The following is a 25,819-nucleotide window of genomic DNA, read 5'->3' on the forward strand; positions in this document are numbered from 1 at the left end:
TGCGGAGTCTCCCTCACTGGAGATATCCCAGAACCGTCTGGACTCGGTCCCGTGCCACGCGCTCGAGCGGGGATCCACCTGCCCCACACGCCCCGTCCCGGGAGCGCCCAGCCCACAGCCCGGCCCAGCCCACAGCCCGGCCCCGCCCGGCTCATCCCGCCCCGCCCCGCGCGCCTTCCCGGATGGAAGCGGCGCCGCGTGACCGCTCCCTCCCGGAAGTGCGGCGGGAGCGGGAGCGGGGCCGTGCGGGAGCCGGGAGGTGCCGAGCGCGGGGCAGGGACGGGACGGGGCCAGCGGGGAGCGGGCAGGGCAGCGATGCGGCTCCGCCGCCGCCCGGGCTCGCCGCCTTCGCCCCCCGCGGGGCGCCGGTGACCGTCACACCCTGCGCGCCCCGGCGGAATGAGCCCCGCCGCGCCCCCGCCAGCGCCGCGATCCGGTACGTGCCGGGGCACCGCTCTGGGGGGGTGTGTGGGGCTGGGAATGGGGACGGAAAAGCCTTTGTTGCGCGCCCGGCTGCCCCTGCCCCGGGCAGCGGCCTGGCGGTGCTGCGGGAAGGGCAGGGAGGGAGCGGCCCTGCCCGGCGCTGGGGCGGGCGGTGCTGGCAGGGATGGGATCCAGCGATCCGCTGGTCCGGAGATCCGGGATGCCTGCCTTGGGCTCCCGCGGGCCCTGGGATGAGCGCTTCCAGCCGCGGAGAGCCCGGCCAAGCGGCGCGATGTGTTCCGCCCGTGCCCTGGTTACCCACCAGCGCAGTTTGTTTTTGGGAAGTTAGGCGTCTCGTAGGGAAGTAAAAGAAGGAAGGGAAGCGGAGGGGTTTTTTTTCCCCTCCCTTCGTGGGTCTGCGGAGAACTTTGAGGGAGGTTGTAGGGGCGAGTGAATAATGTGTAAAGCAGCTCCTGGTTGATTCATCGGGGCTGCGCGCTCCATCTTAGACGTGGTCAGGAAGTGGAGTTGACTAAGGCTGGGTTTCACCTGATGATGTCGCCTGCCGAAATTCCCGGGAGTCCGGGGGAATTTGCATCACTTTGAGCCTCTTTGAGAGCACAAGTAGGTGAGAAAGAACGTAAAGAATGGAAAACAACAAAACAAAGGAGGCAACACTGGCGATATCGCTGAGTTCCTGTTTGTTTGTTTGTTTTTTTAACTGCAGTGTATAAACCCGGTCCGTTTTAAAACGTAGCTTTGCTTTGTGGATGTATTCTTAACTTGTTTTCTAAAACAAGGTGTTAAGAGTTATAAAAATAGTGTTTAAACAAAAAGGATTGTTTCGAGCCTCCTGCCAGGAAGAACAATCTGTGACAGTCAAGCTGGGTCATTCCTTATTCTTATCAGTCCTGCAGAATGCATTATTTTGATAGATATCCCATATGGTTACAGGAATTTTTACCACAGTGGTTTTGAGCCGAGCCATTTGTATGACTGCCAAGGCGTTTTGTTTTAACTGTTTAAAAAGAGGGTTTGTTTCTTTTTCTGTTTTTAGTAAAACAGAAAATTTCTTTATTTCTGGAAATAAATATCCCTCTTTAGAGGGACAGGTAGTACTCACTGTTATTTCTGAAAGTTTTACCTGGCTTCTCTCTCTCTGGGCCTTCTGGGATGTGTGGCAAGGACAAATGTAAATGTTTGTGAAGGATTTCCAGTGTGTGTCTACTGCATGGTGTTTTCCCCCCACTGTGTAAGTGGATATTTACTCAGGAAAGGGAAAATAATTTTTAAACAAGATATCTTTTGTATATAAAGCTGCAAACTTTATATAGGCTTCGATACATCAGCAGAAACTGCTTTTAACTCTCTTCTGGAAACCTGAGATTTTATATATCCAGAAATATCCTTGGTGTTATATTGCCTTGAAACAGCTTTCTGCCAAACTTTTAACTTTGGTACTTTGCAGTCTACTTTTAAACTGTCAGTGAAAATAAAGAATTACATTCTGTGCTTTCATAGGCAGTGCGAGCTACTTGTTGCTATTAAAAACTTGTATATACTATAGACAAATATAAAATGAATTTGAAAAGCCACCAGGTTTTCTTCTGGCCCTAACCACTGATTTCAGATGTCAGTGCATGCTCTTTAAAGTTTTCGGATGTTCAGTTGAAATCACATAAAACTATTTTTTTCCCTCTTTTTCTCTATGTTATGTTTCTCTGTTTGTGCCTTTGAAAGCACCTAAACATAAATATACAGGAGAGAAAATGAGACCAGTTGTCATTATCAACATAAGTTAGAGAGGAGGAGAAATAGCTAAAGACACCAATAGGTAGCATTGATCAACTTGCACATCGATGTCATTAACTTCTCTCTTCATTCATTCTTCCCAGGTTTTCTGTCTGCATTTGTTGTTTTTCCAGCCTTTCATATACAACCCCTTCACATCTCTACCTTATCAGTTCACGTTTTTCTCTTTACATCTCATGCCCTTGTAGAAGTGACCCTAATCATAGTTAGAAATGTGTCCTGTTGGATTTGTTTCCAGGCTCTGGTACATGCTCAGGCATAGCCTTCTGTGTGTCTTGCATTGCAAAACCACCCCATCCTGGTTTTTTTTCTTTTTTTTCCTTGTGTTTTCCCGTTGATGACAAGTGGATATTTTTGGTGTTCTTTTTCTCACAGTTTTTGTGACAGGTTCATATGCTCCTTATGGGCATTTCTGTCGCGCTGTAAAAAGCAGTTGACAACGTGCTGCCCCTTCTGCTTCCTGTGTATTTAGCAAAACATGGCTAAGACTAAGGAAGTCTAGATGATTGTTACACTCCCTAGAAACAGTAACCAGATACTCGTTGTCATAAAGTCCTGGGGTCTTCAAAATACTGTGGCCTGGATCAAAGCACGGACTGTGCATTTCGTTGTGCACATCCTGGGCCCTGCATTTTTAGGATAGAATAGGAGGCACTTGCCTCGGTGCTTGTCTAATGGTTGTGCCATCACATCAGATTCTGCTCTCCAAGAGGCTCTTGTACCTTGGCTTTTGGCCCTGGCACAGGCTGCCCAGGGAAGCTGTAGATGCCCCATCCCTGGAATTGTTCAAGGCTGTGTCGGATGGGGCTTGGAGCAACCTGGTTTAGCAGGAGATGTCCCTGTCCATGGCAGGGGGGTTGGAATAGGATGGTTTTTAAGGTACCTTCCAACCCAACCCATTCCATGATTCTTAAATTCCCTTTCCTCTCTGCAAAATATGTGCATATTCACAAGAGACTTCTTCCTTCCTTTGAATCCTCAAGGAACTTCTTCCCTGTTCATGTCCTTAGCACACTTTGTTTCTGTTTCTTCTTGTCCCACTGATTTCAAAAGTCATCATATTGGATCTGTCCCTTCAAATGGAAGTAGGAAATCTCTCCTTGAGTTTGTGATCAGTACTTAGAGGAGAATTGTTGCAACTCTGTGGGAGGTGGAGGGGTTTTAACAGTGGTAATTTAGATGTTATAGTAGTTTTTAACTGAGAGAAAATGGACACTTGCCTTAATTCAGTGGGTTTTTTAGGTGATGTGTATGTTTTTTAGGTAGTATGTTACAGAGTGTGTATTTTGCATAAATGGTGGGTTTTTTCCTTTTTGTAATGTTTTAGCTATTCAACTTGTGTGGTGGAATCTTGGCAGGAGTATATGTTGAATATTGGAATGAGCTTAACCTAAAAAACCTCAACTCTCTTGGTTCCATTTTACCTGAGTTTAATAGCATTCCAATACATTTGTTGTAACCTGGTTTAAAATTATTCTTTGTCAGCTGTAAAGGCTTTTTATGTTTTGTACAAGGAATCACTTTGCAAGCATGTATGTGTCTGTCAACGTTGTTGTGATCAGTGTTTGCATATAGCATTTGGGAAATGTAGTGGAAAGTGTGATACTCTTACCTGGTTCAGAAACTCATTGGCATGGAATAATCCAGAGAGCTCATGTGTCCAAATTCCCTCAATTAGATTATTTATCCTTGGTATAGCCTTGCATCTCTCAGAAGCCATTTATCACTTGGGTTTTTTTTTTGGTGAAAAATATTACACTTACCACTTTTAATTGGTTACTTGTCTCTTTCTCTGTGTGGAAATCATCAAAAATAGGTGATAGAAACCAAATGTAACATGTTGAACATGTTGCTTTAGTGAAAAAAGCCAGTTTCCTAATCAGGCTGCTTCTTCAGAGGTTAAAGATGGACTAAGTGATTTCCAAGTGGACTTCCCATAAGGTTCAGTGCTGGGTGAAGGGGGAGAGGAATTGCTGTTGAGTTCTCATCTCTATAAAAGAGGCTGCTGTATGTACTTGTAACCTCTTTTTTTTTAAGCATTATAAATGTCTATGTGCTTTCCCTTGATTTCGTTGCTAAATACAAGGAATGAAGCTGGTGGGTTGTGTGAGCACTTGCAAGATGGCAATTTACTTCTTGTGTGCCTGTGAAGGGTTTGTTGTTGTTTATCTTTTTTTTTTTTTGGTGACAATTTTTTGTAATGGAACAAACTTCAGATCTCAGCTCTTCTAGCTGACAGGCATTATTGGAAGCTGCAGTTTGATTGTACTCACGATGTAGGATTGCTTTGGCACAGGCAGATGCCGAGCCTGTAGTTGGTGGTACCTCGGCAGTTGAGTAGGGAACAGCCTGTGCCAGTTCATCCGCCTTCGTTCGTGTGGCATTTGCTCTTTGCACTCTATTGTGACTTGACTCTTTAGGTAGTTCAAAGGTGAATTATCATTTGATGTGTAATTTGCCTGGCTGCTTTATAGAAAGAAAAAGCAATTGTGTGCCAGGGAGAATGCAACAGAGTAGCTCTTGGCGTAGGCAGTGCTTGCTGCTGGTGGAGTAAATGTCTCCAGCAGTTGGGAAAAGTTCCAAAGTTCATGGGGTGGGAACCTCTTATTGTTGTGCAGTGGAAAGGATCACTGGGTGAAACTTGGGAGCCAAGCTTTCTCTCGGCCTCCTTCCTGGTTGTTCCTTTAATGTGTGTCCCCTCCCAAGAGCTCACTTACCAGTTGGTCAAGTCTTTTGCAAAATCGATTCTTAGGTAGGGTTGGGAGTGGAGATGAAGGGAATGGGGGGAGTAATGACTTGTTCTTGATTTCCTTCAAACTACTTGTTTTCTTGTGTATTAAATGTTCAGCAAATTATTTAGACTGGCCTGTGTCTAAAAGGGTTTGGGGTAGTTGCATCAGCAGTTGCTTCCTGAACAACTGAAATGATGAGTGGATGCAGAACTCCTCTGGCCTGAGGAAGAGCTGGTATAACTTTCTCCTCTGGTGTCCTACTTTCTAGCTCTCTGTTCCATGTTGACATTTTCTTTGGAAAACTTCTTTTCACAAAAGTTTTAATTTTCCTGGCTTTCTTTGTTCATATTCAGTTTCTAATCGATGGATCTGTTTTTTCCATCAACATGGCCTGTAGCCTGTGAAGGACAGATGGTTTCAATATGCAGAATTTAAGTTAAAAATCACTGGTTTAAGTTGAAATAAAGTCTAAATACATGTAATCTGTTGGTTTTGAGCGCTTAATGGATTAATCTAATGATTCAGATTAGTTAGCTAATATTTTCTTAAAATTCTTCAGAGGAGGCACGTGTGTACTGCCTTTAGCACTGAACACAATAGGGCTCTGAATTAATCTGTAGACATTACCTCAGCAACAAAACCAGTCCTCTTTGGTGGCAGCTTTTCTTAAATTTTAAAACAGATGGATTCCTTGTTATCTGAAATTGATTTCTGAGTTACTTGTTTGTTTATAATCAAAAGTCTTGAAGATAAAACCAGACCTGCTTTGTAATGAATTTAGATGATGAGTGCTTAAAATAGTTTGTTGCAGTTTTGGGGATGCTGCAATACATCATGGAAATCGTAAATTTTACCTCCTTTTGTGTCAGCACCAGAGGTATGGGCACACTGATATTTATGTATCAAATGGAATAACTGTTCTTGTAACAGGACAAAATACAGTCAAATAATGTGTCTGTGCTGTGTGCGAAGTTAACTGCAGCAATTATTTGTGTTCATCTGGATTTTTCCTCTTTTTAGGTGGTTTTTTTTCATGCATTTGGAAAGTCCTTAGAGCCTGTATGAACTCATTTAAAGATTCAAGTCATACTGCTTCAGTTCTGGAAACGCTATACTGCAAACCAACTTGTCCAGAATCTTTAGCTGATTTGGGTAATTGCAGGTTAATGTAATCCATTGCTGTACTGACTGTCCAGGTGGGTGTGATCTCACTCTTGGGTCTGGGACTGTGCTTGGCATACGCTGGTTTCAGAGGAATAGAATATATGAAATGTGTTTAAAAAAAAAAAAAAAATGTTTTCTTTATCTCTGCAGAACATGTCAAGGTTGATTTTTTTGGTTATTAGTATGCATAACAGCAGAAGAATATTTGTGTTGCAATAAACATAAGAAATTGAAAATTCTTTTACTGAAGAAGTTTGCATAAGTACACTTTTTGCAGGTTTTGCAAAATACACTGATCTGGTGGTTGATCTAAGGGAACAAACCCAGTAAATAGATATGATGGTCTTGAATGAACACTGTTACATCCCAAGAGAGGCTTCTGATTAGGGAAGTTCCTGTCTTGCTTAAAGCAGAAGATGCTCTATCAGTAATGTTCTCCTAAAGTAGGTTGTTCTCTTTAAGAAAAAAAAAAGGCTGGGAGGAGGGAAGTAAAGCATGATACAAGTAGAAAAGTAGAAAAGCTTCCATAGGGAGTAGCCTGCTCAAAATTCGTGTGTGGTAAACTTTATATCCAGAGTTAGTTGCTATGATTACTTCTGTTAATAAGATTATCAAACAAAATCAACCTTTATTCTGTAGTCAGTGGTTTTGAATATTGTTTTACAGGCCAGTCATCATTTTTAATGATTTAAATAGCAGTTGTGTTTGGAAATGGGCCATCCCTTCCAACAACTGTGAGACTCCACTCACTGAGTGGTGAGAGGAAAGATATATGGCAGTAGCATCATCGAGTGTTAGTCTGGGTAAGTAATAAATTAGAGTGTCTGGGCCTTCACAGAGGGTTTCAGAGTCACTTGTAAAGACAGGCTCGTCACTTGATGTTGGCTGACTTCTTGATTTCCTGGCATTAAGTTGCATTTTTTCCTTCTGTTTGTTTTCCTGCTTTGGGAGAGCACTTTTCTGTGGCAGCACTGCAGGCACTGCGCTGCGTTTGACGAGGTGGCCTCGCCGGGATGAGTCACGCCGGGGTTATGCCTTCTGTGGATGGAGGCGAAGAGCATCTGCTTCTGGTCTGCCTTGTTTGACAGCACCAAAGATGAAACCAAATCTGTTTACTTACCACAGCCAGTGGAGGGCTTTGCAAGCCTGGCTGTGCTTCAGCAAAGCTGGGAGGGATATTTGGCTTGCTGAAGTGTGGCTGTCAGTGGGCGATTGCCTGGGTGATGCAGCCTGTGCAGGCACAGCTTCTGGTGACAGGCACCCACGTGGTGGCTCGTGGAGTGTGTTGCCAGAAAGAGCCTCTTGAAAGCAGCTGAGGCAGCTCATGAGAAGAGAGTTTGGTGTGATAGAACTTTGCTGCCCTTTTTCAACTCCGTTGCTTCTGTCAGACTGAAATCTGCTTAACTGTGCCTGATAACCGGGCCACCCTGACAGCCCTGCACCAGCCTCTTGGCCTGACTGTGCTTTTCAAACTTGGGAAATTTTCTGCTGTCTTGAGCAACTAAGACTGTGCTGTAAGTGGGAAAACTTACGGAGAACGGAAAGGTTTGAAATTGCTTTAGTTGTGGAAAAAGAGATCTTAAACAGATTATATTTGAGTTGTTCTTAAATCCAAAAGTATAAGCAAAAGAGTATCTGGGTGTTTTTTAAACAGCAGAATGATAGAAGCTGTGTATTTGTCTTTGAACTTCAGAAACTAGTTTCTCTTGGACTGAATTTGGGAGCTGGACTCAATAATTCTTATGAGTCACTTCCAACTCAAGATATTCTATGATTCTATGAACTTTTAGGATTTTCTTCTTTATCTCTATGGATGTAAACCTGTCTAGCTGCAGTCCAGTACTGAGCTGTCAAGTTTTGCTTGCCCTGATGGCTTTCAGAGATTCCAGCTTGATATTCACCAAAGCAAGTGAGTGTGCAGCTCTGCCTCTTGACCTGCCTGTCCTTCCTAGGATGTGTCCAATCCACTGTTGTGAATTAAATTTAATACCCAGTCCATTGAAATTAGTTCAGTTTCAAGAGTATTTGGCTGAATTAGCACAAAATGCAGTTTGGTCCTCTGACAGAATTGAATTTTTTTTTTTTTCCTCAATTTCCTAGCTTATAAGTATGACTTTTTTTTTTGCACCAAGTGTTATCCTCAGGCATGGAACAGGCCTGAAATGAGCTGTAACTCTCAACATTTCCAAGATGCAGCTGTGTGAACAAAACTTGTCCACTGTTTGCCAGAGAGGTAACAGGGCAACAAATGAATGATCAACCCCCCTCCTGGTAACATCTGCGAGTACCAGGGTTTGGCTGCTGAAAGCAGTTGTACCACTTCAGTGTGAGCTTTGCAGGTGATACCAGTCTGCAGAGGTTAATGGGCAGAGCATTCTGCTGCTCTGAACAGCTTCTCTGCAGCAAATGAAAGCACCAGTCTCTGGAGAGTGTAGTCCAGTGCTTTTCACGACTCTTATGAATTTTAAAAGAAAAGACAAACTAAACAAAGCAAAACACCCCAAACTAGCTGTGACTGTGCTAGAGAAAGATGTTTTTTTGTTACAATTGAAGTCAACTTTCTGTTGGCTAATACAAGCTTCTGTTTCCTGTGCTAAGAATAAAGTCAAGATTAGCATTTTCGATTTGGTGAACTCTTGACTGTGTGTAACTGGAGTATTTAGGGAAAGAATGTCTTCATATAATATACTTTCACATGTCAATGGTTTGTTGGAGTAAAAGTAATGGAGTGAAACTAAGGAGGGGAAAAGATGACTTTGGCTGTATACCGGGAACAAAAACCCAACAGCAATAGTTTATTTAAATAGAATAGTTTCCCAAGAGGAGTTGTGGTGGAAATACCCATCTTTTGGGTCCCATAAAGCTAGACTGGGCAATGAAAATGAAAAATGCTGCAAGAAATAATCTTGCATTTCTTCTCCAGGGAAATGCACAGATGACTGCTGTAGGGAATGGTCTGGGATATCTAATACAGAGCACAATGGGTTTCCTATACTACAGAACAATAATGCAAGGCTAATGCTGAGGGATTTTTATCAGTAAGCTTGGCTGATGTAAACTAGACAGTTACAGCTGAAGCTGTGCTGAGCACTGGGGTTTTCTCTCAGCTGAGGTAGAATTCAACTTTATTTTTCAAAGGCTTAGGTTAGGAAAGAAAATTTAGAGAAAAGCCATATACTCATCTTCACACAGTTTTTACAACTAATATCATCATCACCTTCCTAATTTTGAGCTGCTGACTTCAATGTTACCAGTTACAGGTGGAGCCCCATCCTCCTGAAAAGTTGGGCATTTCACATGTGCTGGGTTTGTGCTTTGCTGGCGTTCTTCTGCTGGAACCACCGTGAGGATTTGCTTTTGAATTCTGGAATCTTGGTTGCAGCTATTTTAAGTTGTCTCTGCCCCCAGCTGCCTGCCCTCCCTGCTGGAGTTGGACGGGGTGTATATGTAGTTTCTCAGCTGTCACAATCCTGTCCAGGGTAGTATTTTTTCTCACTGGAGAAGCGTGGAGAGGGTCAGGAATTGGCTTGTGGTGTGGGTGCTGATGTGTGTGTGTGTGTGTCTCCTGGCTGGGCACAGGCTTCCAGCAGAGCTGGGGGATGGCAAGGCTGAGGTCTTAACCATGAAGCACATGGGAGTAGCCTGAGCTTATGATTTAAACCCCACAGCTGGTTTGGGTTTGTGTAAACTTGGTTGCTGTTGTGCAGTTCCAGGGAAAACATATACTTAAATAAGCATTTTTAAATATTATGTTCTAAAAAAGCCTCAAACTCTTTTAAGTGATATGGGATGCTTCTTCAGTGTGTGTCATAGGATCTTCCTGTGCACAGGCCAACTTCTGTTCCCTTCTCTGGCCCTGAAAAAGAAACATTTTGTATGTTAGAAGTACTATAGGAATTGTGAAGTGAAGTTTATCCTTAACCTATAGGTTTTGCTAACACTGGGGGAGGATATATGTGATTGCAATTGTCTTAAGTATCAGTAATTCTGTTCACTCAAATGATGCAGCAATAGATAGAGTTTAAATTCAATAAATACTAAACACTCTATTTAACTTTTCTTAAGTGTATCCTGAATCTGTTTTCTGAGAAGCAAATGATGATACTGAACAAATTGGAAAACTGCCTGAACTTAACAGAGCTTTCAAATGTCTGTTGTTGTGTTGTGGATCATCCAGTTTTTAACAATTCTTTCAGAAAGATCAATTGTGAAGAGATGCAGATCCTGCTAATGAAAAAACAATCTTTCACAAATTTGGTTTTTTTCTACTTACTAGTAGAAGTCTTACGAATTTTTGTAAGCATAATTGGCTTTATAAGACAAACCCTTTAACAGGAAAAACACTCCAGTTTCTTCAAGTGGATATTTTTTTAGTCTCTGAGGTTCAATGACCAGAGTGTGTTTATTTTGAATGGGTTTTTGGAAGCTGATTTTATTGAATGAAAGGGTTATTCAATTCAGACTTAAAAAAAGAAAACAAAACTAAAAGTTCTGTCTGCACAGTTAGCCAAACTGTATTTGGGTTCTGAATTGTGTATTTACTAGGAATAAAAAGTTGGTGGAACAAGGTGTTATTTGCCAGTTAACCTTCAGAAGTTGATCTTTCATTTCAACCAGTGATGAAATATCAGTATTTCCAAAGGGAGGGGTGTGTGCTGGTTTTGGCTGGGGTAGAGTTAATTTGGTTGCTGGCTGGGGTTAAACCATGACAGGGGGGGAAAAAGTTAATTCACAACAGCGTTGCATTTCTTGAAATGTTCAGCCCTGCTCAGGCAAAGACCATCACCATTCAAAGGGAGTATGCAGTACACGCGGGTGGGATTTGCTGGTGTGGCCCAGGAGGGAAACACTTTGATCGTGGAGGCTCAAGCCCTGAGAGGAAGGGAAATTGGAGAGAAGAGGCTCAGCAGGGACTGATCAGCCAGGTCACGGTGTGCTTTTCCTCTCATTCCTGTGGGAACAGGACAGGGCCGCTGATTTGCTTGGTGAACTGATCTGTGTGTTGGGTTCTGCCAGGCTGGATTTGACTTTCTGGGTGTGTTGGATACCCTGCAGAAGGCAGTTTGTTTTGCCATTCCTGCCAGTAATTTGCTGACTGTAATCCCTCATTGAAATACAAAGATAAACCCTTGCCATGGTCACTGCTGAAGGTACAGCACCTGCTCCTGCGCACCCGTTCCACTGTCAGTGCTCTGAAAGATCTCCCAGGATCTGGTTAAACTGAGCTGCTGCTCTTAGGGGTGAGAGCTGGCCCAAGATCCTGCTAACAGGGCAGTTCTTCAAATAAGTTTATGAAGTGTTTTGTGGGTTTATTGTTGGGGGAGTAGGGAGTTCTTCTTTGTGTTTGTTCATATGTATGTGGTGCTTTCTTAATGAGCTAGTCACTTTTGCAGTGCAAAAGTTGAGATAATTCCAGCACAAGATGTAAGAGACTGGGAATGTGTTCTTGTCTAGCTCTGAGAGGTTGAAAAGTAACTTTGTTTAGAATAATGTTGATAAATATTCAATTTCAGAGAAGGGAAACAAAATAATATTTTTGAAGTTCACTTTATTCATTTAGGAAGTAGGTTTGAATCCTAAGATCTCATCTTAAGTTAGGAAAACAGAAAGCTAATACAGCTTTTAATGAAATTCTGTGTAAATACATTTTATGGAAGGTAGCCCATGCTTTCTTTACACTGTATGTGCAGGTAATAAATTAGCAATAATCAACTTCAGATGGCTTGAAGTTAAACACATATATTTGTTTGACTAGAAGAGCACTTCAGTTGAATCCTAAATAAAGCATATTGTGAGAATTCTTCTTTTTTTTATGTCATGTGTCTACTTGCTCACTGTTCAGCAAGTAGTACTGAGCTCTGTGAAGGTCCTGATCTATCAGAGACTGTTGAGAGTTTATCAGAGAACAGAGTGATTATCAGGTGAAGCCAATACCTTTGTTAAGAGGCCAGTAGAAGAAGTGGCAAGCCCATCATGTTTGGGGTCAGGGAGTACAGGTGAAGCAAAGTATCTTTGAGCTTTTCTTTTTTTTTTTTTTTTTCCCTCTAAGTAAGACAATGAACTCAAACTCTCAGAGTAAAATCAGCACTGACTGCTGCACCACATTCATCATGAGTATACCACTTCATTAAAAAACCCCCAAAACAAACAGTAAAGGTACTTGACACCCTTTAAAAATACATCTTGCTTTCCTTTTGAAAACCAGAAACTTCTTTTGCCCTCATCTGCCAAAACTTGTTTTGCTGTTCCCAGTGCGAGTTCCTCAGATGGTCAGAGATTTCTGCCTGGCAGAATGGCCACACTGACTGGTTTGCTGAGCCCTGTCCAGACAGGTATGACATTGCCTGAAAACTCTTGGAGCTATTGCCTGATAATGTCCTGTCACTTCTGGTGCTTTGTTCAGGATAGCCTGCAGAGAAATAAATGCAGGTTGTAGCATGAAAATTGTCCCTCTAAGTTGTTTCATCCTGCAGACAGCAGGCCTGTCTTCCTGCACTTCAGTGATTTAATTCCGCCCAGTCGCTCTCCGACTGGTTTTGTGAACTGCAGCTCTCTCTGTTCCCAACCATTTGTTCTAATGGGCTGTGATGAGGGGTTGGTGCTTGAAAATCCTTTTTGTCAGAGCTGATGACAGTGGCTAATCAATGATTCATAAACAATTTTTTTCAAAGTAGTATTTAGGCTTCTCCCCACGCAGAGCTCAGCAGAACAAAGGGTGGGTGTGTAGTTGCGCCTCTGTCCTCACCTTCAGGCTGCCCGTACAGCGTCCACTTTGCTCTGGTGACCATCAGTGGCCACTCAGAGTGGGTAAGACTTTTTAAAATTGTGCATCCAGGCATACTAAAAAATACAAACAGCCCCTCAGCACAGACTCCCAGGATAATATCAAGTATTTAAAGTTACTGCTTGCTCCCAGTTTTCACAATCGAAAAATTTGATTAGCTTAGTAAATCCATGTGGAAAAAAAAGTGAGATGTAAATCTGTTTCTCAGAGACGTATCAGGAGGTCATGAAAATCAGCTGTCTCATCCTAATGCTGTAATTGGAAGCTTTACAGAAAGCTGAAGCTATTTTGAAAGACCTGAAAAGTGTCCTTATGTAAAATCAGGCCTTCTTTCAGAACCTGAATGAATTAAAGCACCAGGCTAAAGCATCCTCTGAAGTACAGATGCCCTGGGTAGAAGAGGTACAAAGACAAGGTGGACCTGAAAATAATTGAAAATAACTACCTTTGCTTAGAGTTAAATTCTTACTGAATCAAGCTGATTCAACTGTGAGACAGGAGGGGACATGTTTCTACTGGTAGCTGGCACGAGGTCACTGAACACTTTCTTGAGAGATCCTGTACTCCAGTTATTTTCAGGTTTTTTCAATTTAGAAACCCCTTCAGAGCAAATTTGGCTCAGATCTGCTACTCCTTCATGGTTACAGGGAGCTGACTGGTCCAATGGACTGAAGAATTGAGGTACAGATGAGAGATGAGACAGTCCTGTGCATCTCATGCAAATGACAGAATAAGGAATGGGCTGTATTTCTTCTTGGGTTTAGCTTTGGAGAATTGAAGAGCAGCAAACAGGTTCAGTAAAGCTGAGTTAAGCTGTTCTAACCCTTTCAGGATATGGTTCTGTGTAAAATCAATCATGTTTGGGGAACAGCTTCAGTTGTTATCACTGAGTAGGATGTGCTTCCTGAAATAATGGTAATATAAGTGCTAGTATTTGCATTATGAAAGAGGAATGTTCATGTGTATCCTTCCCAGAAATTTTACTCCGGGTGATTCTGTACAGAGAATCAAACCCAATTGTAAACATGTAAACAAAATATGTGTAAACACAACTTCCACAATAAATATGTTTCCTGCTTAAAATATGGGGCAAACAAGTTCCATTATCTTAAATTTAGGGGTGCTGTCTGTTACTAGTTTCCATTTATGGCAAGTACTAATTAAGTACTGAATATTGCTGTAAATAAATGCAAGTTTTATTTGGGGAAAAGTCATTTATGGGAGACAGCTGAACTATAGTTATGATTAGTCTTCAGTATCTCAGTGATCCATATCTTGCAGGAGACCTATTCAATATTTTGTTTTCATCCTGTCTGAGCAGATCTGTCGGTAGAGTGATTATATATCATCTGCTTCCTCATCTGGTAAAAACTGAGAATTTGCTTTGTTTTCAGTGTTTTATACTTTCGTGATTCAGATCCCCATGTCAGCAGGCTTTAATGTGGAAGGGCTACTTCATACCACAACTGAGTGAGAAGCAGTACCAGAAAGGTGGGTGGGAAAACATCCACTGAGGATCACAGCAATTTCACAAAGGAGAATTCTTCCTGTAGGAATAATGAACTCCTTTACCTCATGACTGAATTACGTGTGGTCTTGCAGCGTCTTTTTACCAATGTTTGCATGAAACCTTGTTTCTAAGTGTTGCCCATCCCTGAAGGAAGAGTTCCAAGAGTTCCAACATTGTTGGGGATGTGCAATCACATCCTTTGAGCAGGGCAATTACTGTTGTTCTATCACAACTAAAAAGACCTTTATGGCAAATGCTGCAGGAGGATTGTTGCTCTAAGTGATAGCAGGGTATGTTTAAAGAAACTTTCTCTGCTAAGAGAAAATGTTCTGTGGCAGAAATAATTGACTTTCATCTGGTTTGATCAGGGTTCATTTCACTTTTTAGCAACTTAATGGAGCGGCTTAAGTGAGAGGCTGTGCTTCTGGCAGGAACCTGCCTGCAGGTGAAAGCAAACCCTCCCTAAAGCAGAGTCAGCCCAGTAACCCAGAGCTACCCTCTGGTGGGCCCACCTTCTCTCATTAGCCAGGTTCAAAGGCGAGTAGGCTGACTAATTATGTGTCTTTAGGTATTATGTGATGGATCTGGGCATGTGACTCAATTCCTGATGGGCAGGAGAAACTGCAATGCTCTGTTAGGTGGTAACTCATAACAAAACTGCTTCATTTGCAGTTAGAAAGTTCTGGAGAGTTGGTGAGTTGACTTCAAACTGGTTTTCACCTTTATACTTTGATAGGGGACCAGCACATGGTTGTGGTGATTTTAGTTCTTGAGTAGGATCTCTTGGAGTTAAAGATACAAAGCATCCATGAGAGACTTGTGAAGGAAATACTATTTTAAATGCAAGTTTAATTTCTTTCCCTCCTTTTAGAAATCTGTGTGAACCTATTTTTCTCCCAGGTGGTTGGATGTTCTTCTAGGGCTGAATTAATGCCAGTGTGGAAAACTAAGGCTTTGGTACTAATAACTGAGTGTTCACAAGGCCCTGGTTACTCTGCAAATCAAAGGAGAAGATCCTGAAGAAAAGTTGTAACATGACTGGAGCGGTCAAGGTGGTAATTTGCAAAGGGGATGTTGAAATATTGTCATTAGTGGTGTTGTGTGATGCATACGTAGGTGCTTACTTTTGTGAAGTGTTGCATGAGGGTTGAGCCTGCAGGTTTTGAGCACTGGTTGTTCATGTGTGACACCCAGCAGAGCCATTGTCCTCTTTTCAGGTTTCATTTTCAGATGTGTATTTAGTAAACACAGTAATGGTGGATTTTTGTAATTCCCACACTTTGAAAAGGGTGACCAAAATCTATTAATTGCCTTTTTTTTTTTTAGGAGAATTACTGAAGTTTGGATTGCTATCTTGATTCTATAAACCTGCAATAAGTGGCAATGTCAAGGGTTCCCACCCCACCTCCTCCTGGGGAGATGTCCAGTGGACCTGTGGCTGAAAGCTGGTGTTACACACAGGTAATCTACATAAATTCCAGTGGCTTTATTTTCTAGTCAAAGTTATTGTTTAAAAAAAACAATCTAAAGTTATTGACATATTGAAAGATTATAGCTGACAGTCAAACTAGCTCTCATAGTTAATGCTTGATATGTAAATTAAATTTTTAAAATATTTTCTACATCTTTTGTTCAGGTTAAAGTAGTAAAATTTTCCTACATGTGGACCATTAATAACTTCAGTTTTTGCCGAGAAGAAATGGGTGAAGTTCTAAAGAGTTCTACCTTTTCATCAGGGCCAAATGACAAAATGAAGTGGTAAGGTCTTTATTCTAGCAACTGCTTTGGTTTTTGGGCATTTTTTATTCACAAAAATATGAAGTTAAATTACAAATGAATAAATAAAACTTGAACATTTCTTGTGGTTTTAATATTGGTATGGATTGGTTCTAATTTCAAAGTTGCAGCAGACACAATGGAAATGTTTGTTTTGGTAGCATGTATCGCTGTGTCTTGTAAAAATATTTCTGAATTTATTGTGGGTACCATTTAAAAATTACAGTTTGTCCATTTCTTTCAGGTGCCTGAGAGTGAATCCAAAGGGATTAGATGATGAAAGCAAAGACTATCTGTCATTGTATTTGCTTCTAGTCAGTTGTCCAAAAAGTGAAGTCAGAGCAAAATTCAAATTTTCCCTGCTGAATGCGAAAAGAGAAGAAACAAAAGCAATGGGTAAGGGAATATTAATGTGTTGCATGTGGATTTGTAAGAACATCCTGAGGAACATCAGCAGTGTAATTTTTTTCAGTTGAGAACAGAATTTAATATTGAGATAAACTTTAAAAATATCTTTTTAATATCCTTTTAGAGACTTAATTAAAAAATCCTGTTCACGTTTCACACGTTTCTGATCACTGAGCTATGTTAATTTTATCCTGAGCAGTATAAATTACAGCACGTTGCTAAATGCTGTCACTCCAGATTCTTGTCACTTACTTTTTCTAGCAGATTATTCTTGCTTCCTGTTAGCAGAGGTGTATTTGCTTGTTTGTAGCTAAAGTGGAAGTGTTTGATTTCCATAGTTAATTAGGATAAACATACATGGCTGGGTTTTTTTAGACACTCCTTTACAATGTTTTGGTCTGTTTCATCTGATTTATGCTGGAATTGGTTTAAAAACGTGAGCCATGTAGCCAGGGAATTGGAAGACTTTGGAATAACTGGTGATTTGTTTTTATTGTTGTGTTGATGTCAAAAATGTATAGAAGGGTCTTAGTATGAGCCCAACCTTCATTGGAAATGCTTTTTGGAAAAGCTGGAATTCTCATGAAAATGTGTGATTTAATGCTGAACTGCACTGAATTTGTGCTGTTGCAAGTCCAGTATATGAACTATCTCTGCTTTTCATCCCTTCTACTCCAGGATTTAAGACATCTTGCAGGGTCTGTTCTGTTGCAAGTTCTGAATCTCTTCCAGAAAGTTCAGCAGTGCTTGTACCCAAAGTTGATGCTCTTTTTCCTTATGTAACTAGGCCCACTTGTGATCTTTAAAGTAAATCCACACAACTGAGTGCAAATCTAAAAATTAAATTGTGGGATTCTTTGGAAGGAAAGTAAATTTATGTGTTTCATGTATATGTTTCATTCTGCTTCATCTCTTTCACTGATGGAGATGGTTCAGCCTCCTGGTTCTGGAGCTTATGTGAGCAAAGCTTGTATACATTTGGTGAATATTTGTATGCATTTGGTGGATCTTTTGGCTTGAGACAGTCTTCTAGTCCAGTAGTGGGTTGGTGTTGGTAATAACATGTGAAACTGCAGTGTGTGTCCCAGAATATTTTGAGATAATCATAGAATCACAGAATTGTTAAGGTTGCAAGGGACGTCTGGAGTTCGTGTGCCTCAAACCCCCTGCTGAAAACAGGGTCACTGAGGGCAGTTTTCTTGGGACCTGCCATGCTTTGGATATCTCCAAGGATATAGACTCCACACCTTATCTGGGCAGCCTGTTTTAGTGTTTAACTAGATGCTGCTGCTCGTTTTTTTTGCCTTAGGGATTCTCTGCAGGCTCTCATTTGTTTTTTGTCCAACAGGACCCCAAATCTCCAGTGACCTGTTTCTTCCTGATCAGTAGGTCTAAGCAGACACTGAGCACAGCATTGCTGACATTGGCCTGCCCTCTAATCCTGCCCTAAAAGCTCTCAGCTGGTTCATCATCTGTTGCAATGCTAAAAATCACAAGGTGTCAAAACTCAAAAATCCTGTGAGTAGGTGTGTCTTCAGTTTCTGCAGTAGTAGCTGTGCTGTATTTGGCACTACAGGAAATATAAATATCTTTTCACTTGGGAAATTACCAACAGAAATCTTTTTCCTTGGACATTCCAACCATTTGCCATCTGCTGGAGATGCCATGTTTTTATTTATACAGTGAAATTATGCCCCACTTCAGATGTCCTTTGTAAATTGATAATTCATGCATAGACTGCTGCTTCAAGTGACGAAGCTATGTGCAAAATAGATAGCAAGCTAACATTTTAACTTTATTAAAAGAAGAATACATTTATACTTCTTTGCTACTTTATTTTTGTGGGGTTTTATACTTAAAATGCTACTGATGACTTGATTGCAGGGGGTTAATACTGGTTGTTGCTGGTAAGAGTAAAATTAAGTCTGCAGAATAAAGAATTGGGCTGAATCTAGAGAGGAAAGTTTCGAACCCTTTTGGAATGTGATTTTCTGATTTTTATTCAATTTAATGAGGTTAGAAGTTGGCCAGTAAGTGAAAACAGTAATCCAGATGCCAAAAAATCTATATGGTATATTTTAAAATGTGATTTTCTGCCTTGTTGTCCAGATTTAAACATGTGAACAGTGGTTTGTGTTTGTTCTGTCACCTTCAAAGCCCACACTGCACTTCAGTGAGTTCACTGCATACTGAAAATACAATCAAAACCTGTACACTGCATTTTTCTTGATATAATTCTAGTGAGAAACTGTTCTGAATATAATTTTTCCACCTACTGGTGGTGAGGACAATGCATGACACGTGTATGTTTTCTGACATCCAAAGTGTGGTAAATGGTCAGACGTGTTCCAGTGATGCTACTAAGTTAATTAATCTAGAGAAGTGTGACTTTCCTCCTGGCTTTGTTTTGGAGGTTGTAGAAGGAATTGATATTTTAACAGATTCTGTCATGAAAAATACTTTCCTTTTAGTCCAAACGTCTGACTTAAACTTCTGAATTACTCTTGAGAAGGCTAAATCATCTCCCCATCCAGCAAATGAGATGGTGATGCATTTCTTGCCCAGCTTTTTTGGAACGAAAGGAAAGTTCTGTCTTGGAGAATTCTTCACAAGATCCCTCCCCACTTACCCTCTGGTCTTACTGGATTACTGTGGAAACTGGTTTTTTGGGCTGTGAACATTAGAACTGGAAAATAAGAGTTGTGTGGTCACAACAAATCTAATGGATTTAAAAAAACCCAGTCCTGTAACTGTGGCTAAAAGGTAAATGTAAATAATATCTTTTTATGACCAAAAATTAGTTTGCTGCTTGAAAACTTATATTTCTGCTTGGCTATTTTAATGCTTTTACTGTATTTCAAACTAATTTCAACCTGTGAAACAAGATTTTCCATTTCAGGAAGAAGTCAAAACAGATTGTTATGACAACTGCAGAGCGTTGTCAGGATGTGTTTGTAGTGACAAATTCATTGTAATGGTGCTTCCCTGTGAACAATTTGTGTTTTGACACATTGGCATTCTTAAACACGAACTGAAAAACTCCTTGTGCTGGGAGGTGCTTGAGATAGATCTAAGGAGCTGATATGGTTTGAATTGCAAATTGTGCTCTACTAAGGTCTATCAAGTGTTTTATAAAGTAACACTATTACAATATTAAAAAGCTTTTAATCGGTTGTGGATTTTCTAGAAATGTGGCACACTATCCAAATGTGTGATATTGATTCAGTTTTTTTTTTTATTAACACTTAGTCTTGATGTAGAATGAGGTGTTGCTATTTGTTAATATTTCCCTTTAACTTGCTCTGTTTGTCCTGTAACTGTTTGTTATCAGAAAGCCAAAGAGCCTATCGATTTGTGCAAGGCAAGGACTGGGGGTTTAAGAAGTTTATCCGAAGAGATTTTTTGCTAGATGAAGCTAATGGTCTTCTACCAGATGACAAGCTTACATTATTTTGTGAGGTAAGTTGATATTTGTGAGGTTTTGAGTGGTAAACTTTTAAATAAAGTGTTTTGTATTCTAAGAAGTAAGAGATTTATGTTGATTTAAACAGCAACATACTCTAGAAGTTGTCTTCTGTAAACTGTAAACATGGTACAATACACATTTACTTGCTTTGTCTGCATTGCATTTTGTTTTCTTTTTGATGATCACTTGGAGTTTGTTGGAAATGTTGGATTTCTCCATGAATCTGCCAGGAGTATGTTAGAATCAACTGTAGAACTATTCATGCATGTGCATATGTGTTGTCTATAGAAGTGCTGTTTTACTGATGTCACTTTTATTTAGAGAAGCTTTCTTTGGAATTAGAGGATTGTTTTTCACTGGATAAGCAAAAGGAAATGTTTACATACTGGTTCATGTTATAAGCCCTCTTCCCCCCCCCCCCCCCCCCCGGCTAATTGCCAGAATCTTTATTCCTGTAATATCCTAATTGATGGCTTTAACCAATTAACAGGTCTTTCCAGTAAATTAATGACTTTATTTTTCTGCTGATTGTTACATTTTGTTTTCTGGGCAAATGCGAGTATCTTGTAGAAGGTGTGCTTGATTGATACTGAAAATTAGCGTTGAGAGCTGTGGTATAAATTTAAATTCATGGAGCATTATGGTTCACTTCTTTAATATCAGTTATGTTGGTAACCTAAATTATCATATTAAAATTCGGTAAAAAGCTTACTTAGTGTTAAAAATGGAAACTAGAGAAAGTAGCAAGTGTAAGTAGAGTGTATGTTAAATATACATTGGCTGGTTATCTGGGCTGCCATAAAGTGATTAGTGACTTAGGAGGATGATAGATGCTCTAACTGCTAATAAGTTTGCTTTGATCTGTGTATTTACAGGAAATGTGTAAAATTGTCTTGGCAAGATTACAATTTAATTATATGTCATTATGCTGGGTAGGAAGAATAATTGAAATGTGGCCCTTGAGACTAGATATTGCAAATATAGTGCATCTTATTTTCACTTAGACAAGTTAAATTAGCTGCATGATAAATTTGTTATGAATACAATTATTTGGGTGATAAAAGCAGATAAAACAAGTGTTTTATGGTTCTATAAAGATACTTTTGAGTATTTTCTCATTTTAAGTTGTCCTCTTAATGAACACTTTGATCTAAATGAACAGCTCTTAAAAGTAGTGTTTGGTTTTGGAAATAGATCACTCTCTAATTTTAGAAATGAAGTAAAAAAAAAAAAAAAGTAGAAGAACTACTGAGTTTTCCACAGAGAAATACTGTTATTTAAATTTTGATGCTAATTGTTGCATATAACTGTTATTTCCCTACAAAATTCTCCATGTTTTAATGTGAGTGCCCTTTGTGAAGTGCTTGACCTACTGTGATTATAAATTCTGAAGGAAGTAAAACATCCAGTTGTGCATAGTGAACATGTTAAAATAACTTCTGGCTTATGTCAGTATAAAGGAAAAAATGGCAAACCAAATATTTTAAGAATTTATTTAGATGTGTGATTCTAGTTCTTCAGCTGTCATTAGAAATAACAGGTGTTGTTTGAAGAACCTGTTTCTAAAAACAAGTCTGAAGTTTTTGTCCTTTCTAAAACTTTAAGTGCTAATTTCTGTGTTTGCCTTCCTACTTGTATCCTGGTTGGAAAACTGACTTACCACTTAAAACTGTATTGCGTGAGACTGGTCAGACACAGCAAGTATTTACTAAAGGCCACTGGTTACTGACTGTGTTGGTTGGCTCTTCTTCCTGTGGGGTTGCAGAAGATTATTTGGTCATCTTTGGCAGCAAAGATGTTCTGTGTTGCCAAAGATTCTTAAGATTGGCTGAATGTTGGATTGGAACCTGAAGGGTTGTTAAGTTTAAATACTTTGTAGAGTCTGGTGCTGCCACCCAGGAGTGGACTTGTGAGTAAATACCACCTCAATTGTGGTTGTTGTTTTGTTTGTGTGTTTTTTTGTTTTTTTGGTTTTTTTTAAGTGAACTGGTCTCTGTTTCACTCAAATCTACCTTTCTGTGTAATCTTAAAGTACTGAAGCCTTGCAAGTGTTTTCATTTGTTAATGGAATAGTATATTCTTTGCAGGGATGTTTTTCCTCACGAGTGCTTTCACAGATCTCTTACCTGGCTTAGGCTGAGAGTAGTGTAGGGAATCACATCTTTACTATTGGATCACCAACAGATTCAAAATCAAGAAAATGATATGAATTAACACAGTAATGCCTCCCACACACAACTTGTTCAAGTCATTGAATTTTTAATAGTTATATGGGATTAACCTGGTTGGATTTCAGCCTGATTTAAATAAATTAAAAAAGGAGAATGCAGTTGATTTTAAGCATGTCATCTGGACAAGTGAGATACGAAATATCAGACCCCTGCAAGCCTTTGTATGTAGAATAGTTGAAAGTTCTTGCTGTTTATAGATAATACATGCCAGGCCACTGAGATGGAGGAGCCTTGAATTAAAATTTTGCTCGGGTTATATGGTAAAAGTGTAGTGAATTGTTTTTTTGCACAACTTTCAATATATACTAGAAAGCATTCTAAAATGGAAGCTTGAAAGGTCAGTAATCAGTTAAGGTGCACATGAAGAGTGTGTAGATGACCTTCCTAATCACTTGTCTTTAGCTACCAAGAGGATTTTGAGTGGACAACTGGGATCATGAACTTTGAGTCCAGGCTCTAGAGAAGCACAGCTCTCCTCTGGCAACAGAAGATGAGCTTGGCTAAGCTAAAACTTCCTTTGTGTGTATGTTTATCTCCTGAAATCATTGTGTGTGAAAACTGTGAAATAGAGAACACAACAGCTCTATAAATTTTTTCAGTGTTATAAATGTACAGTCTTACTGTGAAAGGGAAAATTTGAAGGGCTTTGGGTTTCTTTTTTTTTTTTTTTTCCTTTAAAAGGTGGAAGAATGTAAAGCAATTTCTTATATTCACAAGGGATAATGGGTTGATACGGGGAATTATGCAATGACTCAAGTCCCCAAGCTGCTGTCATAATTGGATCATCTTCCTCCTCCTCTGGTCTGGAGTGCTCCAACTTTCTGGGAAGCTTAGCTGTGCTGTTTTTGCTTTATACCAGATTTATTCCAGATGCTGTGCCTCTGGAAATCAACCAAAGCCCTGATCCAGGCAGTATCAGCATTTTCTCTTAACATATAACCCTAATTTTCTGTATTTGGGAGATGGAGTGATCAAGCTCTTGTAGCATGGTTCTTTACAAAGGTTTTATTCTCAGATGTGTGCTCTCAGACAAGAGGAGCAAAACCTGCTGAGGTCTTCTGTTTTCCCTCATTAAAAGGATTTAGCATGTGAAGAAAGCAAGTAGGAGTGCTACTGACCTGTTTACTTCTTATATGAAAGACTTAAACATGGAGAATAATGGCAATATACTCACTTCAAATACACATATTTCACCATTTTCTTCAGTAGTTCTGTACAGAAATTACATCCTGTGAGCATGCCATTCATTACTGAAGGTACCTGCTACCTCTCGCATTTTGAAAATAACGGCTTTTAATCTTGGTTGGAAAACAATCACTTGTGATTCCTGCCTCAGCTGGACACAGTAAAAGGAAATAAGGAAGGAGCTGTTACTTGCACTTAGTTTGCTTTATCACGTTGCAGGTTAAGTATGAACTTACTGTCATTAGAATAAGGGCTATCTGATTAAAAATTTCTGTGGGTTATCCATATGAAACTTTTCTGTGCCTTGTGATCCTGATGATCTGTATAAAATTTTCTATATATTTTATTTAAGTGTGAAGTGTTGAACTGTTAATTTAACTCTGAAATAGTTAAACTGTTAAGCTTTTTTTTTGTTCCCTCTGATATCCCAAGAACCATACCTCTCTTTGACTTATTTACTTTGGCATTTCTTTCAGGTAGCATGTGCTATTGTGATCTTTCTTTTTGTTTTGGTTGGATAAGTAAACAATATTAGAGTCTTTAAGTAAAGCCCTATTTGTTTTATTTTACTCAAAAGTAAACTGTAAAACATTGCTTTATGGTTCTGGTCTAACGCCAGAAACATCACATGTTTTTTTGCTTTGCTTTGGAATTACTGAAATTCTAGCACTAGGTACTGTAATTTAAATATTATTATTATTGGCATTCAGTTATGAAGGAGTTGTCTTGCTGTGATTTTCTGTTAGGTAAGCGTGGTCCAAGACTCAGTAAATATATCAGGACAGTCTAATACAAACACTTTGAAGGTACCTGAATGTCGACTAGCAGAAGATTTAGGGAATCTCTGGGAAACCACAAGATTTACAGATTGCAGTTTTTATGTAGGAGGACAAGAATTCAAAGCTCATAAATCTGTCCTTGCAGGTACTTTCTACTTTTGTCTCGCTATTATTTTGCAATTTAAATTGCTAAAAGTTGCAAATTTGATGATATTTAATACTGAACTTTTCTCGATGCAGCACGGTCTCCAGTTTTTAATGCAATGTTTGAACATGAAATGGAGGAAAGCAAAAAGGTAAGCTTTACTGAAAATTTTACCTGTACTTTGTGAAAAAGGGAAAACTTGCAGAAAACTCGAGGTATTGCAGATTGAGGAAGATGAGAATGGTGTGATGGTGCATGAGGGGAGGAGGGACTGCTCCTGAATTCTCTCCTGGTGAGTTCTGAGGGAGTTTGTGTAGATAGAACAGAGAGGTGCTGTAGGATTTGTTTTCTCAGGTACTTGTGTCTGCCCTAGATGATGTTTCTAAACATTAGCTGCTGCTGTAAATGACCTGGTAATCTCTGACCCTTTCTGCTTTAGTTTTTGTCTTCACATAAGCTGACTGACTTGACTAAGGTTCTGCTATTGTGTATTAAAGCATTTTTTATGGTAGCCAAGAAACAAGGGGTGAATTATGACTCGAATTAAGCCCTGAGGCAGTGAAACACTGCTTTTCTTTCACAGCTTCTGCAGGCACTTGACCTGTGTAAGTGTTTTGGATGGATAGTTAATCAGCAGAGAGCTGCTTCTGCTTTTATACACTTGATACCTCCCACAGTGAGGAGCTGTTTGTGTTTTTCATGAAAAAGAATATCAAAAATAGGAATAGATGATCATCACTTGTTCTTGAAGGCTGCAGGATGCCACTGTGTGAGCAAATAAATCAGAGGGATATGGTGCTGTAGTACAGTTGAGATTCACAGACATGGCACTTCTCCAGTATGGAAACTTTCACAGGTGGAATTGGAATATTTGGAGCATTTTATTGAGGTTTTGGGGCTGAAAGAAACCCAGTTATGTTACAGGTTCAGTAATGTGCCATGTCAGGCCTTTGTTGTCTTGTTAGCACAACCCAACTCCTAAACAGTGTGATAGGGAACCAGAACACACCAGTGCCTCTTGTGTGCTGATGGCCTGTGATTTTTGTACTCCATTCAAAGGTCTGGTGCTTCCATCTACATCTCTGACATAATTTCCTCCTTCCTTAGTTGCCAGTAGGGAACACTATTGTAGGATGGGGCCAAACATGCAATACCAGCTGTTGTGTTAGGATGGTCTTCAGCTACGTGATGTCAGTTCAAAGTGCTGCTTTGTTTGCTTTTTTGGATTCTGAGAACAAAACGTAGGTTGTGTGGACTCAGTTGGAAGTCAAACAAAAAATGCCTCAATTTGTTCTTTCTGCTGCCCTGCCTTGTGATATTCCAAACACTTTGCTGTTGGATTGGAAACTTAGAAGCCTTTTTAGATATTCCTGAAACTGTGTCTTGATTTCTATGTACAACCTG

At 40.0% G+C, this 25,819-nt stretch overlaps 1 protein-coding gene across 4 annotated transcripts in view; it reads left to right on the forward strand.

Annotated features, from left to right (window-relative positions):
• Nucleotides 1-256: 256 nt before the first annotated feature.
• SPOPL (speckle type BTB/POZ protein like) overlaps nucleotides 257-25,819 on the forward strand; it is a 33,170-nt gene continuing 7,607 nt past the window's right edge. The window contains exons 1-7 of one of the 4 annotated variants that reach the window (XM_050339760.1): nucleotides 257-436; nucleotides 15,752-15,886; nucleotides 16,062-16,183; nucleotides 16,446-16,597; nucleotides 19,941-20,068; nucleotides 24,238-24,415; nucleotides 24,511-24,566. In XM_050339760.1, the coding sequence (XP_050195717.1) occupies nucleotides 15,809-15,886; nucleotides 16,062-16,183; nucleotides 16,446-16,597; nucleotides 19,941-20,068; nucleotides 24,238-24,415; nucleotides 24,511-24,566 (714 nt within the window). In that variant the 5' untranslated portion in view covers nucleotides 257-436; nucleotides 15,752-15,808. Of the gene's footprint in view, nucleotides 437-5,133; nucleotides 6,164-15,099; nucleotides 15,119-15,751; nucleotides 15,887-16,061; nucleotides 16,184-16,445; nucleotides 16,598-19,940; nucleotides 20,069-24,237; nucleotides 24,416-24,510; nucleotides 24,567-25,819 lie in introns of those variants that run through there. The other 3 variants (XM_050339757.1, XM_050339759.1, XM_050339758.1) reach the window with 3 other exon arrangements.

The sequence above is a fragment of the Myiozetetes cayanensis genome, unplaced genomic scaffold, assembly GCF_022539395.1.
Source record: "Myiozetetes cayanensis isolate MyiCay16 unplaced genomic scaffold, myiCay2020 scf9, whole genome shotgun sequence".
Lineage (NCBI taxonomy): Eukaryota > Metazoa > Chordata > Aves > Passeriformes > Tyrannidae > Myiozetetes > Myiozetetes cayanensis.